A 20,692-nucleotide genomic window follows, 5' to 3' on the forward strand; every position below is an offset into this window, starting at 1 on the left:
AACCCATCTATCTTCGTTTCTTTTATTAATTATGGCGCCAGTGAAGTGCAAAGTGTTAATTCTCATCTTCGAATTAATCAGTCTAAAATATGATACGCGAAAGAAAAATTGTAAGGTCAATTTTGATTTATTTCAAACTTCAAGCAATTTTTTCACTCACCTAATGGAAGTCCAGGAACAAACTCATACTTGTTCAAAGCGTGCACCACGTAGGACGCAGTAAAAACCTCCTGCATCCCGCTACTCGACGTAGCGTTGCAATAAGGACCATGATTAATATCCAAGAACACTAAACAACCCCCGAAAACAATTAAACCACAAAAAAACCAACACTCCCCGATTACCAGATCGAAACAAAATTATCCTCACCAGTTAAAACAGCTTCACCAGGAACTTCAAACAAACTCCTATTCTTCGTACAAACACTCTGCTCCTCTGCCCCAAAAGCCACCCTCAAAATCACCCAGAGAACAACTGCAACCTTAAACACGATCATCTTCGATCTCCGAACCGATCAAAAATGAAAAATTAAAGAAAAAAGAAATTCTTTTTCACTGGAACAAACTGTCATTTGCTAGAGGAAGATGGTAAATAATCCACGTTCCCATAATTCCAACCTGTTTAATCGATATCCCATAGAGAGGACAAGGTAGAAAGTCTTTCTCACTCGATTCAACGAACGACATTGTCGATTAGATCGATGAAAACGAAGAAAGGAAAAAGGAAGAGAAATTGTCTCGTGTTGCTCTCATAATTTCGTTTCCCGATGTCTCGCGAGAGTTGTTCGTGGACGAGAGGGCTTTGCAAGAGGATGACCATGTAAAATGGCGACGAGGCACGCAGAGGCGGTTGTTACTTAACGCGACGAGCCTCGACCGTGATCGGATCTATCAAATCGCGTGATAAGAGCCACTATTCGGATAACAGTGGCCATGGAACACGCTCTCCGACCGTCTCTTTACGATTATCGTGGTCAGCATTTCAGGTTAACGGCTCGATCCGCTATAGGAACAACGTAAGCCTGATTCTTTGATACTTCGTTTAGCGTTTCTACTTCTTCTGTTTTAGCCTGATGGCCTCGAGGTGGATTACGATAGGCTGAACACGTTTCTTGCTGCACTTGTTGGGCTCGTGTAGCATTGCCGATTGGAAGTTTGTTTAGGTTGGGTTGTTTCAGATGTTTCGTTTGGGTTTCTCCTTTTTGGGGGATTTTTGGGGAAATTTGAAATTTTTCTGTTTGTTGGAGTTTGAAATTAATTTGGCGTTTCTGAGATGGTCAGTATTTGAAATTTATTCAGTATTTTTTAGTTACTCGGTATTTCAAATTTATTCAGTACTTCTGAATTAGACAGGACTTTCAAATTTAATCAGTATTTCCGAGTTGGACAGTACTTTCAGATTTTTTCAGTACTTCTGAGTTAATCGGTATTTCCAATTTTTTTAGTATTTCTGAGTTAATCAGTACTTTCAGATTTTTTCAGTACTTCTGAGTTAATTGGTATTTCCAATTTTTTCAGTATTTCTGAATTGGTCAATATTTCAAATTTATTCAGTATTTCTGAATTGGTCAATATTTCCAATTTATTCAGTATTTCTGAATTGGTCAATATTTCAAATTTATTCAGTATTTCTAAATTGGTCAATATTTCAAATTTATTCAGTATTTCTGAATTGGTCAATATTTCAAATTTATTCAGTATTTCTGAATTGATCAGTATTTCCAATTTATTCAGTATTTCTGAATTGATCAATATTTCCAATTTATTCAGTATTTCTGAATTGGTCAGTATTTCCAATTTATTCAGTATTTCTGAATTGGTCAATATTTCCAATTTATTCAGTATTTCTGAATTGGTCAATATTTCAAATTTATTCAGTATTTCTGAATTGATCAATATTTCCAATTTATTCAGTATTTCTGAATTGGTCAATATTTCCAATTTATTCAGTATTTCTGAATTGGTCAATATTTCCAATTTATTCAGTATTTCTGAATTGGTCAATATTTCCAATTTATTCAATACTTCTAAATTGGTCAGTTTTTCAAAATTATTCAGTATTTCTGAATTGGTCACTATTTAAAATTTATTCAATACTTCTGAATTAGTCAACACTTAAAATTTACTCAGTATTCCAGCATTTATATTATATCCCTATATTTTTCATATTTGGAAGCTGAATCGTTCGCAGAATTACTTTCACCCTTTTTTATTTACCGAAGTTTGCAGATGAATCGGTGACTAGGATTAGAATAGAATAGCATTGATCGGAACTGTTATCAGGATTCTGTCACCAGCGGCTGCTCTTTTGTTCTTTCGGTCTTTAGAATTGATCTGAAATTATTATCTTTTGTTAAAACCTCTGTGTCACAGGTACTCTTCTATCTACATACTCCCTGTACATAGTTTGATTTAATCGTAGATTTTTCAATTCTACCCTTTTTGCAAGCTGAATTTACTGTGCAGTAGATCAAGATAATAACTTATCGATTGCTTCTCTTATCAGAAGTCTATCACAGATACTTTTTGGTCTAGTTATGAACTTTTCAATTCTCTTCGTTATCTTTCCAATACATAGAAACCTATCGACGACTAGAATTAAAGTAACACGTCCTATTCGTACCCTTTCTTCTCAAAATTTATACTTCATCGGTGACTAGAATTAGAACAACACGCTAATCTTTGGACATTAATATTTTCTACATTTCCCTTGCTTCTCCGAGTTCAACTATACTCGTCACAGCTATGTACTCCTCAAAATTCACCCCAAAACATTTGTACTTCTTCCACTGTCTTCCAATCCACACAAAATTTCTTCTCCATCAACGACTTACAATTAGCGTCTTCCCCAATATTCATTCAAAATTTCTTTTTCATCGGTGACTCAGTCTCTTCACCAACAAAATCAGAACGAAATACACTCCAAACATTCTTCTTTCCAGTCCTTCACTCACAACATCTCCCACATTTTCTCACTTCAGCCGCACTCAACACAGCTGCTCCCCAAAAATTCACCTGAAAACACAGGTTCACCGAGCTTCCACAACTCCGAAGTGTCTCTCCTCATCGTTCACTCGTCGAAACACCGAAATAGAATCTCTCAAAGCTTACGAACTTCCTCCGTTGTCCTCGCGAGTCTTTCACAAAACGGTAGCAACACGCGACAGAAGAAAGTTTCCAGGTGGAACGTAGCGTTGCACTGGCAGTTTTTCGGCGCTATGAAACTTTCATGACCGGTGTGCTCGCATCGGGGAGCAGCTGGCGTCGTGCACCGTACACGACAGTGACCACCACGGAAGCCATACTACGGGCCCTCCCCCTTCTAAACGTATTACACGTTCAGTCACGTTGAGGTCTGCAGCCATTTAAGCGGCACACGTATGGTCTAATTGACAGCCGGGGTCTCCTGTTTCTTCGCGAGGAGAGACGACTCCCTTCGTCGATGATCGAAAGCGACAACGGATCAGAGAGGGGTAACCCAGTTCCTTAGACCTGTGTCGACGTCCTTTTATACAGGGTGATGGGGAGAAATAGGGTATAAAACAGGTGTGACCAACGCGCTGCCCGCGGGGCCCGAATTTGCCCGTGAGGGCAACGCGTTGCCCCGCGGGCAAATTCGGCCCCGAGAAATTGCGAAGCTTTTTTCAACGTTTCTGTGGGATTTTTGGTAATGTTTTTTGTGTGTCGAGTGTGTGTAGTGAAAAATAGATAAGAATGAAGGAAGTTTTGTTACTTATATATATTATTAAGTTATTCCTTTTGTTCATGTCGAATTTCGTAATTTAGATCAATATTTTCGATGGACGCTTTCTCATTTCACAACGTTTCCTATTTTTCTTTTTTCTTTTTTGGTAAGTCCGTTATATCGTCGCTATAGAATTTAAAATATTGCTCGCTTTCGATGCGAATTTATCGTTCAATTATAGATTTATAATTTTAAAGGTTGGACACTCGTGGTAAGTGTCCATTTGAGAGTGAAACTATCGAGAGTTACTCTCGAGTGTGAAATTTATCAGTACACTCGGTACTGAGAGTGCTGACTGAGAACTGGACACACAATTTGAGAGCACTCTCGAGAGCAGCTGTCGTAAAAAGACTGTCAGACTACTAATCAATGTCAATCCTTTCTAAAAAAAAAAAGACACAAAATTTTGTTTTCACTTTTCCTAGAGATGCTCCATGTGTCTTCCTTCATTTTCAACTACTTCCTCTCGTATTGTACCTCGTCCTTTTCTTATTCCTCTCCACATAAGTCCACTGCGCTATACTTATCACCGATAAGTAGTCCAAAGTCCTCAAGAGTCCTCGCAGGAAAAAATCCAAAATACCCATGTCTTCAGAAACACAATTCTATTTCAGAAAAAAAATTCTATCTAATTGCTAAAAACCCCCAAGATCCATTTATTTCACTGTAACACTAACAACTTAATATTACATCATCCACAAATGTTCCATTGCAAAATCTCCCACATTTTTTTCTCCTATCAAAATATATATATTTGAACGGATGAAAGAAAAGTGTCAAAATGTACCCTTACGACGAATTCCATTCGCCACGAAAAAAAAAAAAAAAAGAGAACAATGGTAACAGCGTGTGTGTCCGCGTGAAATTCGCGGACGAACAGGCGAGCCTAATCGACAGCCAAGGTCCCGTTTTCCGTGCTAGAAAAAGTAGGTGAAACGACAGGGTCTAGCCCGGCGCTAATTATCAGATTATGAGCAATCGTAATCGAAGGTGACGTTGCACAAGGTTCTCCACGCCTAAAAAAAGCCACACGACCTACTTTAAACGCTCCAACACCTTTCTGCTATCCTGGAGTCACTTTTACCCGAACCTTCTTTTTCCCATTTCACCGGTCCAAATTCTCCGGAACGAACTGAAACCAACACGCTCGATTACACGCACGAAGCACTCTGCTTTGCCAATTTTTCAATATTTGTAATTTTAACAAAAAGTTCAGTTGTTTCTTACGGTCGCAAACATTTTTTTCGACAGATTCTTTTTCCTTCGAGAAGGAAGAGAAAGGATGAGTTTCTGATATAGTAGGATAGAGAGTATCGAGTCTGCGAAGGGGCATCATTGAGTGAATTAGTACAAGAGGGACTATTCTTCGTTGAACTGTTCGTTTATTAGCGTAGTCGTGGCTTAAAATCTAGAACAAACTACGAGGATACAAGGTTCAGTCATCTATAAATTCGGTCCTAGACTCCGAAACTTGAGACTCCCTGCACGGAGAACAGAAGCGACGAGGAGGTCGAGCCTTGGCTTACACTTCGATTTGTTGGACTGGTTGCGCAATCTAGGCGCCAATTCGCGAATACACTTGCATTCTGCTGTTTTACGTAATGTTCTTGTAAAATCGATTGTTTTTTATTTGTTTCAATCGTTGTATTCAGTGGTTCGTTGACTTTGTAAGAAATTCTTGTCAAACGTCGTTTTGGTCTTTTTTGAAATTCTTCATTTTTACTGTAAAGATGGAATTTTTGGGGTTTTTCGTTTATTTTTTCATCGCTGTTGTGGAATTTTTGTTTTCTTCAGTGTAACTGCGGTGTTTTTTATTCTGTTACAGCTGTGCAACTTTTATCTTTTATTACAGCTATGAAACTCTTGCTTTTTATTACTTTTTAGGAAATTTTGACTTTTTATTGCTATGACAGAATTTTTTAAAATATTTATCCTTAAATGTAGTTAGAAAATTTTCATCTTTTTTTGTGGTTATGGATAAGTATGAAGTCTCTACAAAATTGTGAAAAATTTGTGCCCCAAGAAAAATAGTAGATAATGTAAGACTTTTTTTTTATAAGAAAAAGAATTTTCTTGAAAAGAAAAATGCCTGTACAATTAATTCTGAATGTTCAAATACCTCCTCAAAACTCAATTCATCCTCGAAACGACCAATTTAATCCAGAGCTATTACAAGTCTACGCACAAGCGCACTTTCAAGTTCCAAGTACTCGACTCTCCGCACAATTTCCCTCTCGCGAATGCAGATCAAACAACCATTACCACAACGTCATTCCGTACAATTCAGAACCCTCTGTCCACTTCCAACCACACATTCCCTCGAAAACGACTACATAAATAAAAGGCAATCAGATCGATCCGATGTGATTAAGACGTGCATTGTTCTTCGTGAATATTGAGACACCCGTTGTGTGATTACTGGACGATTTAAATATATAGTAGATTGTCTAGTTAACTCTGGTGCAGTTTTTGGGTCTTTTTCGACCCAAACTCCTTGAATGTACAGTCGAACGGAAAAATTAGAGTTAAATTTGGGTTAAACGTTGCGGTGAACTCTGTGTTGCTGTAATTTCACGTGGAAAGTTACTTTTCTTGAAGAGTGGGCAAACAATTTTTTGTTCAATTTAATTTATAATTTGTAATAGATTATAAATATAAATCCAATTTTTCCCCATTTTCTTTCTCACAAGAAGTCACTATGTTGGTTACAGTGCAATTTACCAAACTCCCCATATTTCTTCCACCGACTGTACACTGAACGTTACTACACTCGAGATTTCATAATTTCACATAGAATGGTTAATAATTTTGTAACGACTATTCGCTATTGCGTCACATTCAACAACATGTCTCAGTACACGCGAACAACACTGTAATTATCTTTATTGTTTACAATGATCTTAATAATGAAGAATTACGACGTGTGTAACATCGTAATCATCGCCATGTTTGTTCCGTTGTTCCGCGATGATGACGCGACGATTATCGTAATGGCCGGTGTCAAGGCCGGCCCATGATGCAACTGTGCACCGTGGCGAACGATTCCGTATAGAGGAGACGGCAAATTGCCGCGTTATTGTCGAACGACATCTCGCCCACTTTGAACTCCGGATTCACAGCGACCTGAAAACGTAAATATCGGCTCGATCAAATAACGTTCCTTCCCTCCTATGGTATCGCGATTGCCCGACTTCTCTCTCTCTCTCTCTCACACACACTCTTCGGTACGCGTTTATGGACCAGATTCTCCATGCAAAGCTGTTTGATTCGCGTGAAAACGCGAACACGCTCCATGTGTTCGCGTCGTTGATATTCAGTTTATTTAGTTACGTAATTGATTCTGTCGTTGGTTCCGTCGAGTTTTACAGGGATTGTTCTTTCCAAGTTATAATTGAGAGGCGCTTAGAAGTCTAAGTGAATTATTTTACGAAGTTAGTTGGAGTTTGTTAAATTTGCTTTATTTAGGAAAACTTGAGAGACGAGTGTGTGATTTGATATTGAAATTGGAGGAATATGAGACAGTGGATCATTTTCGATTCTGAGTGGATCAATTTTCGGTTTATTTGTGAGTGTGAAAGTGTTTCAGGGAAGAAGTCTGAAATCTGATTTTTTTAAATACAGAATCTGAAATCCGAATTTTTATGAAAAATCTGAAAGTCTGAAATCCGACTTTTTATGAAAAGTCTGAAAGTCTGAAATCCGACTTTTTATGAAAAGTCTGAAAGTCTGAAATCCGACTTTTTATGAAAAGTCTGAAATCTGATTTTTTATGAAAAGTCTGAAAGTCTGAAATCTTTCTTTTTATGAAAAGTCTGAAATCTTATTTTGTTTTATGAAGAATCTGAAATATCACTTTTTAATGAAAAATCTTTAATCAGATTTGATCTGATTTGTGTCTGAAAGAATTGAATTTATCGCTAATTTTGCATAGCATCGATCATTCAGTATTTCAGGCAGCGAAAAATATATCTAAAAATGTGTGAATATCTCGAAACGAAAAATACGCGACTCAGGCCACTTTCCATACTTAATTACACCTAATTTACTCTCGACTGTGGCTTCGAGCTGTAGATAATACGAGAGAGAAAATGGAATTACATCACGAATACACATTTTCATTATCCTCAGTGTGTAATATGTAGAAATTAACGTGCAGATGAAAAATGTTAAGATAGAATTTTCTGTACTAATTTTACTTATTCGAATTATTCTATAAGCACCTTGAAAATGTACTCTCCAGGTCGAAGCTCCGATATGTCCACCCACTGGCAATCGATGTTATGCTTGTATATATCGCTACAGTTCACGGAAATCCCTTGGTCTCCGTAATTGGCGCATTTGTACCTGAAATCATACACCTACACTGTCACTCGACAATTTTGAAAACAACTGTACATTACAAGGTACCGAAGAATTATTTAAAAAAACACATAAAAATTCAAGAGATCCTTAATAAGTTTTTCATTAAATTTGCAATTCTACACGAAACGAAGTAAAGTGCTGTTATATCGCTGCAACGTTAATTACAAATCACTGTCACTGGTACTTGAAGAATGAAATATTAATCAAACTTCGATCAAAACTACTTTTAATTCATTCTTATCGACATCGTTATTTCATCCTTTGTTCTTCTTTTACTCTCTGCGTTTCATAGAAGCTTCAACCCTTTCGCGACCAAATTACTTTTTTCAAGAATTTCCTATTTATCTATCAATCGTTGCATTTATAATCGATCGATTTTTGTTCGAGTACTCAAACGAGACACATGCGTCCTATTGCTCGCGAAAGGGTTAATATTTGCTGTACAACGTACACTTCTTCCTTGAAAAGAAGAGAAAAAGAAGGAGAAGTGATTTTCATAAGTGCACGGTATCGTTGGTAATATCAGGAAACAAATAGCGGACGGTTCGTCTAACGAGACACCGCTAATTGCGTTTACCTCGGTTCCACGCCTGGCAGGCATTGATTGTCCTCGAGGCAAAAGGACGCTTTGTGCCCCTCCGCCAAACGGGTCCCGTTCAGGTCTAACACGTCGAAAGTGGCGAACACCTCCATCGAGTGGTAATGCCTGTCGTTAACAACGCGTAATGCGGAATTAATGATCGGCGAACGAGCCACTTGGATCGACGTTTCGAAAGGGCTCGCGATCGCAGATAAGGCGAGTGGTTGCTCGCTTAGAATCAGCTTCGTGGGCGTCACTCTCGAGGCCCTCGAATCGATTTTAGCTTGGACTAGAGATGCTTCCAAGTGCTTAACTTTCCTATCGAATCACTGTTTTCTATGCTTTTTTTCCCCCTCCCCTCGAAAAAATTTTCACCTGAACGTTATTTCGTAATTTTGTACCGTGCGACTGCCTGTCGAGTATATTCTTCGAGTAATTTTCTTGGAGCATCTATGCATACTGGGTGTCTCGTTTATAAGGAGCATTTTAATTATTTTTGCTGCTGTTAAAATTAAATAGAAGTGGAATTTTATCAAGTAGTGGTATAAGTGGAATTTTGTCGAGTATCGATGCATACTGGGTGTCTCATTTGTAAGGGGCATTTTAATTATTTTTCTTGCTATTGAAATTTAAAGAAAAATGGAATTTTGTCGAGTAAAGGTATAAATGGAATCTTATTGGGTATTGCTATATACTGGGTGTCTCGTTTAAGTTGAACATTTAATTTATCGAAAGTAAGAAAAAAAATGGCCAAAAGGAGTTCATATTGTTACTGATATTTTTTAGCATACTGAACGATCCATTTCTAATTATTATCTGAATTATTTCCATTGCCATTGAAAGTAAAAAAAAAATGGAACCTAATTGAGAGTATTTGCATACACCGGGTGTCTCACTTATACTGAACATTTAAATTATTTTCGTTGCTACAGAAAGCAAGAAAACGAAATGGCTAAGAGGAGTTTCGATTACAGGGTGTTCCGCTTATAACGAACATCTAAATAATTGAAATTAAACTCTGTCTCTGTTATTTGAGAAATGTTTTCAAGCGCGAAGAAGGGAAGGTAGAAGTACGAAGATTGAATGGGGATTTGAGAAGGTATAGAATTGACGTCAGGGACAAACTTTCGTTTCGAAAGTAGCAAAGTTGAGTATTACGAAGAAGGGGGAACAAGCAAGCAGTTTGGCTAAGCTGTCGAAGATCAAAATTAGAGACCACGTTGCAAGAAGTTACCTCTGCCAAACACGACACAGACTGATATTACTTTCTTCCCCCCGTTTTCTTCTTACACTTTTCTTCAAATCTTCCCAAGCTTATTCTCGAAAAGTGAATTTCGTTTGAAAATTCCCGCCAAATAAATTTCATTTCAAAATTCCCGCCAAATAAATTTAATTTCAAAATTCCCGCCAAATAAATTTAATTTCAAAATTCCCGCCAAATAAATTTCATTCTACGAAACTTAAACAGTTTCTGTTATTTTTCATTTGTGCAGAACTTGTCGATCGAGATAAATTTGATTTGGTTCCACGACAAAGCGATTAAACGTTAGATTTTATCAAGCGCATTTATCACTCACATATGGCACATGTGCCATTCCCAAAGGTGTTTCGGTACAGAGGGTCGGAAGTCCGCTGTACCAGCGTTCAGAATCCTCGCAGTGAATCGCAGCAATCTTCTGGTCTCTAAGTGCCAATTCTCCGTTTCTTTTTGGATCTTGTAAGCCTGCGAGGCGACGCAATTCTCTTCCATAGCACACTGTAGCCAATACAATTGTCTGTCCTCTAAGTGTGCTGTTCTCATGAGCTCTATATGATCGAAGACTAAGTCTGCCATATCTCGAAGACACACCACGCTGGCAACGTTCTCCACTGGTCCTGAATAAACGTTTAATTAGGTTGTACTCCGGTGTGAAATTCTTTTCGGAGACTTATCGTCTGGGTGAAAAATTGCACTTATTCGAAGACACTTCTCTCGCTATGAATTACAGAATCGGTGGTAGAAATTATAGAAATGAATGAAAATGAAAAATCTTGCATTATTAATTTTTTAATTTAAGCATAGAAATTCTCAGAACGAATGAAATCTTTTCTTATTTTATTAAGCACGAATGAATTATTTTTCTATTTTTCCTGTTTCAACCTTGCGTTATTAATTTTTTAACGTCAGAAGAAATTCTCAGAATAAATGAAACCTTTTCTAATTTTTTTCTTATTTTATTAAGCACGAATGAAATATTTTTTGTTTACTTGTCTTATTTCAACTTTGCATTGTTAATTTTTTTGCTTCTTGGTGCATTGTTCATTCAGAATTTAGTTCTCAGACAGTCCACACTCTTAAAAATGAACGATAGCCCACAATTTCTTTCTAACTTGAAACCAATCATCTCCAAAGAGCGTAAGAATTTTTTTAAAAGTGATATCTTCATTCCGTCTAATAAAATTATCCACCGTCTATTCGCAAAACTTCCTTCCCAGAGCCCCAATCGACGTTCCTTTTTCTTTCCAACGACACGAGGAATCCGACTGGTCCTCTATCCAGCCGCATTTCTCATCAGACGAAACCTGGTCGAGTGGCGGACGACTCGTTCTCTCACCTACCTGGACAGTCAAGAAGCTTGTCGTGTAGACATTCGATCAGACTGTTCTCGTCTCCGTGACACTGCACACCGCTGATGGCCATTGGTACCTTCAAGCCGCCGAAAAAGTTCGTCTGGATGGCGTCGGAGGCGTGACCAAGACCCAGTTGCCTGCAAACCACCGCTGCCTCGAACAGGGACCAACCATCGCCGCAGACAACACCCCAATCTGAAACGAAATCACGGAGATGTGAATTTTCTTGCTGTTTCACCACCTTTCTCCCGGTGTGTTGTGGCTAAAAGTTGAAGGAAGTGGGAAATGGAGGACGATTGTCTTTTTTTTTCTGGTTGCGAAGGATGTGGAGGTACTTATGAAGTTTTATAGTGGATAAGGTTGTTTATAGATGGTGGAAATGGAAATTATTGGAGAACAATTTTTTTACTGTGAATAACGTGGAGATACGAATTTCTTTGGTGGACAATATTGTCTATAGGGTAGTGGAAGTAGTACTGATTGAGGAACAATTCCTTTTTTTCGTTGGCTGTGAATGATGAATGGCGTTTATGAATTATGGAAACGACTTTAAGTTCATTATTTATTTACGACAGATAGGAATTATTAAGGAGGCAATGGTTATTAAAGAATGAATCATATGTTCGATGATATTTAGTAAAAATGAAAGAAACGTTGCGTATTTAATAGAGTTTTTTTGTGTTTTCTTCTGAAAATCCCGACGAATATAATTCGACGTACTGTTAGGATAGCGACACCGCTTAGAATTAGTCACTATCCTGACGCACCAGGAGGATCCTGTGGCCGTTCGAAGCTCGAACGGCTTACTCATAAGGGTACAAACTCCAGGAAAAGCGGAGGGATAAAGGACAGCGTCCCCACACATTTTAGGCAATATGTAGTTGGTTTCACCTCGTCCCGCACACGTCATAGTGAAAACGTCCTCTGTACGTGATTCCTGTATTATATTAATAAAACTACTTTTACACACGAAGAAACGTTCTTCGAGACTCCTCTCTTTGCCGCGGCATAACAGTACGATTACCAGTTGAACAAAATTTCAATCGCAACGAAGCAGTGTGAAACTCTCTTCGTCAAAAGTACTTCAAACTACAACTTCCAAATACAATATTACTCTGCTGTACGATCGAACATCCGGACCGCATAATTCAAGCCAAAGTGTGAAACTAACTTCGTTAACCCTAGTGCGTTCTTTGTTTTGACTGTACACTTAACACTTTACCGACCGATAGCGGTTGAACATCCTATGCATTTCCGACCGCTCACTCGGCCACAGATACATTGACACCGACTCTGTTTAGACTCTATGTAGACTATCGAGCGGGAATATATGCGCTTTTTCTTATACCTGTAGAAATGTTAAATCAAACTTGGACCGATTAATAGGCCCTCGGTCGGTAAGCGACGGCGGCAGAAAAGCGATTAATAGGCTACCGGTCGGTAAGCGTTGGCGGTAAAAAGCCGATTAATAGGCTACCGGTCGGTAAAGTGTTAAGACTTTTGGGTGGAAAAGGACCTAAGACCTTACGTGTAATCATATTTCTTTCCAACGCGACATATGAACCTAGACAATAAAGGTTTAAAATAATGTCAAGGAACGTAAACTTGATAACTGCAAAAATGACTAAAAATATCTCCGCTCTAAGACCGCTCTAGGGTTAAACAAAAGTGCAGAGAAAATTCATAAATTTGCATACGTTGACAGATATTCGCGTGTAATTGTTAACCCGTTTCTACATTTCCTTTAACAACTCTTTGTATTCTTGCGAAAGTATCGTAGAACCGCCGGAGATCCCCATTTTTTCCGCGTTTTTACGTCGATACACGTTTCTATTCAGCTAGATACCAGCTTCTCCCGAGAAAAGAGAATAAGAAAATGGGGTTAAATGCACGGTGTGCAGCAAGTTTATTTGCAACCGCTGCAAACAGCAATTTCTCTACTTTTCATCTTGTATCGTTCAAAAATGATAAAACGTTCAGTTGCATTTGTTTCACTTTTTTGATATCTGTTATAATATAAAAAAAAGTATACTATTGTGAAATTTCATGCACGACAGAATCAACGTGATTTCCTTCAACGACAGCTTTTAAGGGTTAAACACCTTCTTTTTTTATTTTCTGCCATACTTCCCTTTTACGTTCGATTGCGTTACTTTCTATTAAACACTAGTATAATGAAATCTTTGAAATCGATTTTCTTCAAATGGCATTTTAGCGTGCCTACCCTTTTTCCATCAAACGCCTCGATTTTGCATCTTTTCTTCCGCTCGCGTTACGTTGGAAAACCCTACTATAACTTTTTCACTAATTAATATTTTTCGTAAATCGTATACAGTTGTTTTTTAATTCGTGAAACATCTGTTATGTCATTTCTGAGGAAAAACTGAACCATCTATAGCGTTTTATAAATTTATTTTCAGACAGATTTTTGATAATCTCAATAACGTATTTTCGTGTCATCCGTACTCAAGTCAAAAATCTGAGTGAAAACAAAAATTGTTTAAAATTGAAAAAATGGAGTTAACCACTCTTTGGCCTGTCACATGTCACGTTCCCTAGATTCCCCAACAGTAACTTAACAAGAATTGCATGAACTTTAAGTTACGCGTCATCCGTATTCCAGTCGAAAATGACGTATCTTCGCGTCATTCGTATTCCAGTCGAAAACGACGTATCTTCGCGTCATCCGTATTCCAGTCAAAAATGACGTATTTTCGCGTCATCCGTAAGTAATCTTAACCCTTTGCACTCCGTTGTCGCCGCCGTGGCGACATTGTAAGTGGAACTAACAGCTCCATTGTCACTGCTGCATTGTAAGATATATTTTTAAAAAAAATTGACCGCCTACAAAGTATCTTCCACAGAGGCGCACTCGCGCCATTGTAAATGGTCTCGGAGTAGCTGGTAGCCCATAGGAAGAATGATCCAGAGTTTCTGGTAGGTCATGTTAAAAATTGTACGGAGTGCAAAGGGTTAAAGTGCGATAAATTTAACAATAGATTAGTTAACAGCGAAGAAAGTAACTACGTTATTTCTCGGTGATTTTAAAATTGTAACTTTTAGCCCCAGTCTGCCCTCCCTACTCAAGTCGAAAATTTGAATATACGCATATGTGCGTCATCCGACGTTAACGTGATAAAAGTGGAAGGGTTAAATACCTGAAGTTCCCAGTTTCACCTCGATCCTGCCCTCGGTGTGAACACGTCCACCGACCAGCCTTATCGCCACTCCCTGCTGATGGATATCCTTGATTCTCCGCTTCTCAGGCTTCCTTTTCGGCTTCGCCCGTCTTATCGCCCCGCTCTCCTCCTCGTCCTGTTGATCACGGGCGCAAATTGCACCGGCTGCTTCGCTACCCTCGCAGTCAGATGCTCCCCATCCGTCGAACCGACATTTAGAGATCTCCTCCTCGCTCCCGTCGCAGTACACGTTGTCCATCCAATATCTTCCTGGAACGTTACATTTTTCCCCCCCGACTTTTTAACCCCAGTTCCCTCCAGCCCCGCCTTTTCACACTCTCTTCGCTTCTTCCCTCTCGTGAATCCTTTTGCGGTCCAACCGAATGGAAAAACCACTGTACTCCCGTTCGAGGATGAAAGCTGCTCTCTCCCTTTTTCTCTCTCTTTTTTCTTCTTCTTCTGCTCTGCAGCGTGATGAATGCTTCGAAACGAAGCGCCGTTTCCGCTGAGAGAGGAGAAATGGAGAGAGAGAGAGAGAGAAAGGGAGAGAGAGTGAAATGGCGAGAGAAATGGGGAGAAAGGGAGAGAGAGAAATGGAGAGAGAGAGAAAAAGAAATGGAGAGAGAAGGGGAGACAGAGGGAGAGAAGGAGAGACAGAGAGAAAAATGGAGAGAGAGAGAGAGAAAGGGGGAGAATGAAATGACGAGAGAAATGGAGAGAAGGGGAGAGACAGGGAGAGAAGGAGCGACAGAAAAAGAAGGGGAGAGACAGGGAGAGAAGGAGAAAGATAGACAGAGGAGAGACAGAGAGAAAAATGAAGAAAGAGAGAGAGAGAGAGAAGAGTGGAGTTGAGGGGTCAGAAACTGAATTGATGGGGAGGGAATGTCTTTTTTTTTATATGGAATAGTTCGCGTGAATGTTGGAAGGTCTTCTCCATCGAGGATTAGAGGAAATGTATTAAGGGACGTGGAATGTGGAATCGTAGGGGTAATTGCGGCGGTGATTATGAAAATTGCCTAAGTCGATACCTTTAGGCTAATAGAGTAAAAGTGAAATTCGAAGAATTAGGGAAGTTTAGAGCTTAATGTAAACTGTAATTAGATTATCGAGACGAAGAGCGAATATCAGTCTTTGTTACAAATTTATATTTAATTAGAATAATTTTCTCTTTGATAAAAAAATTAAAGACAACCCTAATTCAACTCTAATTTAACTTTCTTATGCTAAATTGAAACTGTATCAACCCAGTATTATATTTAATTATAAAACAATCTTTTTTATCCTAGTTTAGTCACGTTTGAACCACTTTTTCACTCGAAAAGTGAAAATTTGCGTATTCACGACTTTGATATTTTTCATATTTCGATATTTTCACTGTCTTCCTCAAATTTCCACTTACATCGCGAAAATTCTTCCTAATTATTGCAACGTAAATCGATGCAACGCAAAATAACCGACAAATTCAGTATTTTCACTTAGGTGATTTTCATAATTATCGTCGTAACTCTGCTGTTTGTTACGAATTCTAGATTTCGAAATTTTGGATAATATTTTTGTAAGGATGATCGTTGAAATTCTCGATTTCGTATCGAACGGAATTTCATTGGAGGGATTCTAGTAAAGAATTGTTGCATCTGAGAGCAATTACCGGTATCGAATGGGGCTGAATTCGACCCCGATTAAAAGGAACAGGTGGAAGATACGCCTTATCTAGTCCGACATACGAGTGCACTCGCTTTGGACTGGCTCTATCGATTATCGGATCATTTCACCTCTTTTCCTCTCTAATAAAAACTCCCATAATAAACCTCGTAGGAGCGTAACAAAAGAACTTCCAATCCCTCCAATTAACCCTTTGAATAGTGCTATTCTAAATCCTCCGATAGAATCTCGAAACACGGTGAAAGAAACATAAACGTGTACCAGTTACAAACTTAAAAAGGAAAAAGAACGAACGTGTTCGCTGGAACCACGGAGGATCATAATTTTCCCACGAAAACGCGAAACAAATTAGTCGAATAAATATAATCGCACATTTTCTATCAGATATAGAATTTCTTTTCATTTATTCATTTTTCTTTCTTATCAACCAAATAAATTTCCATATTTGCGATAGAAAACACGTGAAAATATAGCGAATAACTATATTCATTACAAGAAATACAGTTTAATTATTGTACATTTAAAATGAATGAAATGTGACTCCATAAAAAGTTGAATCATCTTTTCTAAATTTAAAAAAATCGACATTTAAGAGGTTAACAAAAAAAGTATGAAACTGTAGTGAATAATTGTTCATTACACAATTTCCTACCAAGAAAAACAATTTAACTGCTATCAATTTAAAACAGAGTTACATAAAAGGATAGATAATTTTTTCCAACTTTAAAAAAATTGTCTCTGAAGGCGTAAATGGATTTTCCAAATTTCCAAGAAAAACAGTTTAATCGCTGTCAATTTAAGCTACAGTTACATACAAAAATTAGGAATTCTTTCCAGCTTTAAAAAAATCGTCTCTGAAGAGATAAATGGAATTTCCAAATTTAAGAAAATTGTCCCTGAAGAGATAAAGCGATTTTCCAAATTTCCAAGAAAAACAGTTTAATCGCTGTCAATTTATGCTACAGTTACATACAAAAATTAGGTAATTCTTTTCAGCTTTAAAAAAATCGTCCCCGAAGAGATAAATGGAATTTCCAAATTTAAGAAAATTGTCCCTGAAGAGATAAAGCGATTTTCCAAATTTCCAAGAAAAACAGTTTAATCGCTGTCAATTTAAGCTACAGTTACATACAAAAATTAGGTAATTTTTTCCAACTTTAAGAGAATCGTTCCCGAAGAGATAAATGGAATTTCCAAATTTAAGAAAATTGTCCCTGAAGAGATAAAGCGATTTTCCAAATTTCCAAGAAAAACAGTTTAATCGCTGTCAATTTAAGCTACAGTTACATACAAAAATTAGGTAATTCTTTCCAGCTTTAAAAAAATCGTCCCCGAAGAGATAAATGGAATTTCCAAATTTAAGAAAATTGTCCCTGAAGAGATAAAGCGATTTTCCAAATTTCCAAGTAATTAGCAAGAAAAACAATTTAATCTCTGTGAATTTAAGCTACAATTACATACAAAAATTAGGTATTTTTTTGCAACTTTAAAAAAATCGTCTCTGAAAACATAAATGAATTTTCGAAATTTCCAAGTAATTAAGAACAAGGTAACAGCGTGTTACATATTGGTACACCTAACACTACGTTTAACCGATACAACCTTTCTCCTCTCTTCCTCCGCCATTTTCCGTCAGACTCGAAATAATTGCTGGTAATCCAGTTTGCTCCTCGGCCACGGAAACGATCCTATTTATTTCGCGTTCACGTGGGTACAGAGAGAGGAAATATTGACTAGAATAAAGAGAGAAAGAGAGAGGGAATATTATCTCACTTCTGGCCTGGCCAAAGTAGCTGTTCGTCGTTGGTTTAATTGCACCGTCGAAGCCTAATTGCCTGCAAACCACGTTGGCCTCCAAGTAATCCCATTCGTCGTCGCACACGCTGCCCCATTTCCCGTCGTGAAGTATTTCCACGTTTCCTGCGTAATCAATCGAATTATCAGCGTTACACGCGCCGTTTTCCGGATGGCGGCCGGGCCGCGTGCCTAATGCCGAACAGAGGTCATCGGGTATACCGTGGAAATTGACCGGTTAACCCGTTGATCTTTCGTCACTCTTAACTTGCCCTCTGCACCCATTTTTCTTCCTCGCTTTTTTTTGCTCTTTTCGTTCTCCTCGACCATGTCACGCGTCGAGCATTTTACGATCGTCGAGATTTTTTCTTGTTTCGAACGAATCTTTGACGTTTCTTCGAGTTGGAGCATTTGTTTGGAGGATTTTTCGATTAATTCTCATTTTGGGATTTAGTTTTCTCTGGTTTCAGGTAATATTGAGAGTGAGGGTACTCTTTTCGACTAAATTTCTTTTCCTTTTGTCTATGCTAAATTTTGAGTGAAGATCGAACGTTGTTTGGAAGATTTTTCGATTAATTTTCATTTCGTAATTTAGTTTTCTCTGATTTCAGGAAATATTGAGAATGAGGGCACTTTTTTATACTAAATTTCGTTTTCTTTTGTACTAAATTTTGAGCGAAGTTTGAGCGTTCTTTGGATTTCCCTTTAATTTTGAATATTTTAAGAGAATTTTTGATTATACTTCGATAATTTTTGTGATTCAGTAGTTTTCTAGTAATTGCAAAGTTAGGTAGTTAACGTGAAAATTGAAAGAGTTTCCGAAGGAAAAGTTGGTAAAAGTTTGATTGTAAATAAAAAAAAGAAAAAAAGTGACTCGAAACGTTTATGCGAGTTGTTTCAGTAAAGAAATGTGAATTAAGAAGAAAGATTAATGGGTTTTCCCATGAAATGGAGAAAGAATATCGGACATGCTAGTGAAATGGAGGAAACAAGAGGAAGAAAGGGTGGACCGGACTGTAATATCGAATGGAGGGCAATAAAAATTGACATGCGAACGTCTGGGAACGGATTCTATCCTGTTTTATGGTCCAATTTGACGGTGGCCATCCCATCTCGTGGCTCGCGGTACTGTGCCTACGTGACGTTTACTACGATGACACAGTCGTTGACATAAATCATCCTCGAGTTGACCCCTTTTTAATCGTCATTGCACAACACAGACACGAGGAACTCGCTTGATAAAACCGCGACGTTTCACGTAAGAACTCGTTTTTACGCGGAGCATTTATGTCAATTCGTTCGCTGGTAAGCGAGCAAGCTTTTATTTTAATCGTGATACGTATGTAGATGACTTATAGCAAGCGTCCACTCGTTTGAATAGGAATTTTTTGTAGTTTTCGAGTTTGCTGATGTTCGAGTATTTTCATTTTCAAAGTTTTAAGCTTTCGAACTTTGGAATTTTCAATATTTTGAATTTTCAAAGTTTCAAATTTTCAAAGTTAACGTTTCCAATGTTTCAAACTTTCAAATCTTCGAATTTTCAATCTTTCGAATTTTCTATCTTTCGAATTTTCTATCTTTTGAATTTTCAATCTTTGGAATCTTCAATCTTTGAAATTTTCAGTCTGAAATTTTCAATCTTTTGAATTTTCAATCTTTCGAATTTTCTATCTTTCGAATTTTCTATCTTTTGAATTTTCAATCTTTGGAATCTTCAATCTTTGAAATTTTCAGTCTGAAATTTTCAATCTTTTGAATTTTCAATCTTTCGAATTTTCTATCTTTCGAATTTTCTATCTTTTGAATTTTCAATCTTTGGAATCTTCAATCTTTGAAATTTTCAGTCTGAAATTTTCAATCTTTTGAATTTTCAATCTTTCGAATTTTCTATCTTTCGAATTTTCTATCTTTTGAATTTTCAATCTTTGGAATCTTCAATCTTTGAAATTTTCAGTCTGAAATTTTCAATCTTTTGAATTTTCAATCTTTCGAATTTTCTATCTTTCGAATTTTCTATCTTTTGAATTTTCAATCTTTGGAATCTTCAATCTTTGAAATTTTCAGTCTGAAATTTTCAATCTTTTGAATTTTCAATCTTTCGAATTTTCTATCTTTCGAATTTTCAATCTTTGGAATCTTCAATCTTTGAAATTTTCAATCTTTCGAATTTTCAAACTTTCAAACTTCCAAATTTGCAAATTTTCAAACTTTCAAATTTCCGAATTTCTAAATTTGTAAACTTAAAAATTCTCAAAATTTCAAATCCTCCGACACAAAAATTTGCAAACATTTAAAATATTACACTTCACCTTCGTGCGCTCCGTTCTCACCGCCCACAAGCTTCACCGCGCCCTCCTCTTTCTTCAGCTTCCTCAAGTCCTTCTTCAGTTTCTTCACTATCCGCGCCTTCTTCTCCCGTACCTTGTCCCAGGTACCATTGTTTCCCGCACACTCCACCAGTACCACCATTACCATCGTTAAACCAATCACCGTAACCATCCAATAATTCATCCTTAATCTCGTCATTCTTCAAAATTCCAAATCAAACATCAACTCACATTAACAATAACAACGATTCACCTATAAATATCACTCCTCTAACATACAAAAACTACAATTTCTCATCTTTCTCTGCAAAAGAAAAAAACAACTACCAAAAAGAATCGCAAAAAAAAAAGCTGATTTCCTTTCACGAAAATTTTCTCAAGAAGATTTCTGAGAGTTTTCAGTGAAAATCACGACACGTGTACTTCGTTTACCG

At 37.5% G+C, this 20,692-nt stretch overlaps 2 protein-coding genes across 2 annotated transcripts in view; both read right to left on the reverse strand.

Annotated features, from left to right (window-relative positions):
- LOC108580197 (protein bride of sevenless) overlaps window positions 1-496 on the reverse strand; it is a 9,935-nt gene extending 9,439 nt beyond the window's left edge. The window contains exons 1-2 of the mRNA XM_017943904.1: window positions 370-496; window positions 161-289 (exon numbers count right to left, since the gene is read on the reverse strand). Of these exons, the coding sequence (XP_017799393.1) occupies window positions 161-289; window positions 370-496 (256 nt within the window). The remainder of the gene's footprint in view (window positions 1-160; window positions 290-369) is intronic.
- Window positions 497-6,683: 6,187 nt separating this feature from the next.
- Window positions 6,684-20,692, reverse strand: LOC108580384 (lysyl oxidase homolog 2A). Its single transcript, XM_017931868.1, has 8 exons — window positions 20,241-20,692; window positions 17,911-18,057; window positions 14,455-14,745; window positions 11,285-11,491; window positions 10,264-10,561; window positions 8,684-8,812; window positions 7,965-8,088; window positions 6,684-6,867 (listed from the first exon to the last, which is right to left on the reverse strand). Exons 1-8 carry the CDS (start codon window positions 20,455-20,457, stop codon window positions 6,745-6,747), a joined length of 1,536 nt encoding a protein of 511 aa, XP_017787357.1. The 5' UTR covers window positions 20,458-20,692; the 3' UTR covers window positions 6,684-6,744.

Source organism: Habropoda laboriosa, unplaced genomic scaffold (genome assembly GCF_001263275.1).
Source record: "Habropoda laboriosa isolate 0110345459 unplaced genomic scaffold, ASM126327v1 scaffold23, whole genome shotgun sequence".
Lineage (NCBI taxonomy): Eukaryota > Metazoa > Arthropoda > Insecta > Hymenoptera > Apidae > Habropoda > Habropoda laboriosa.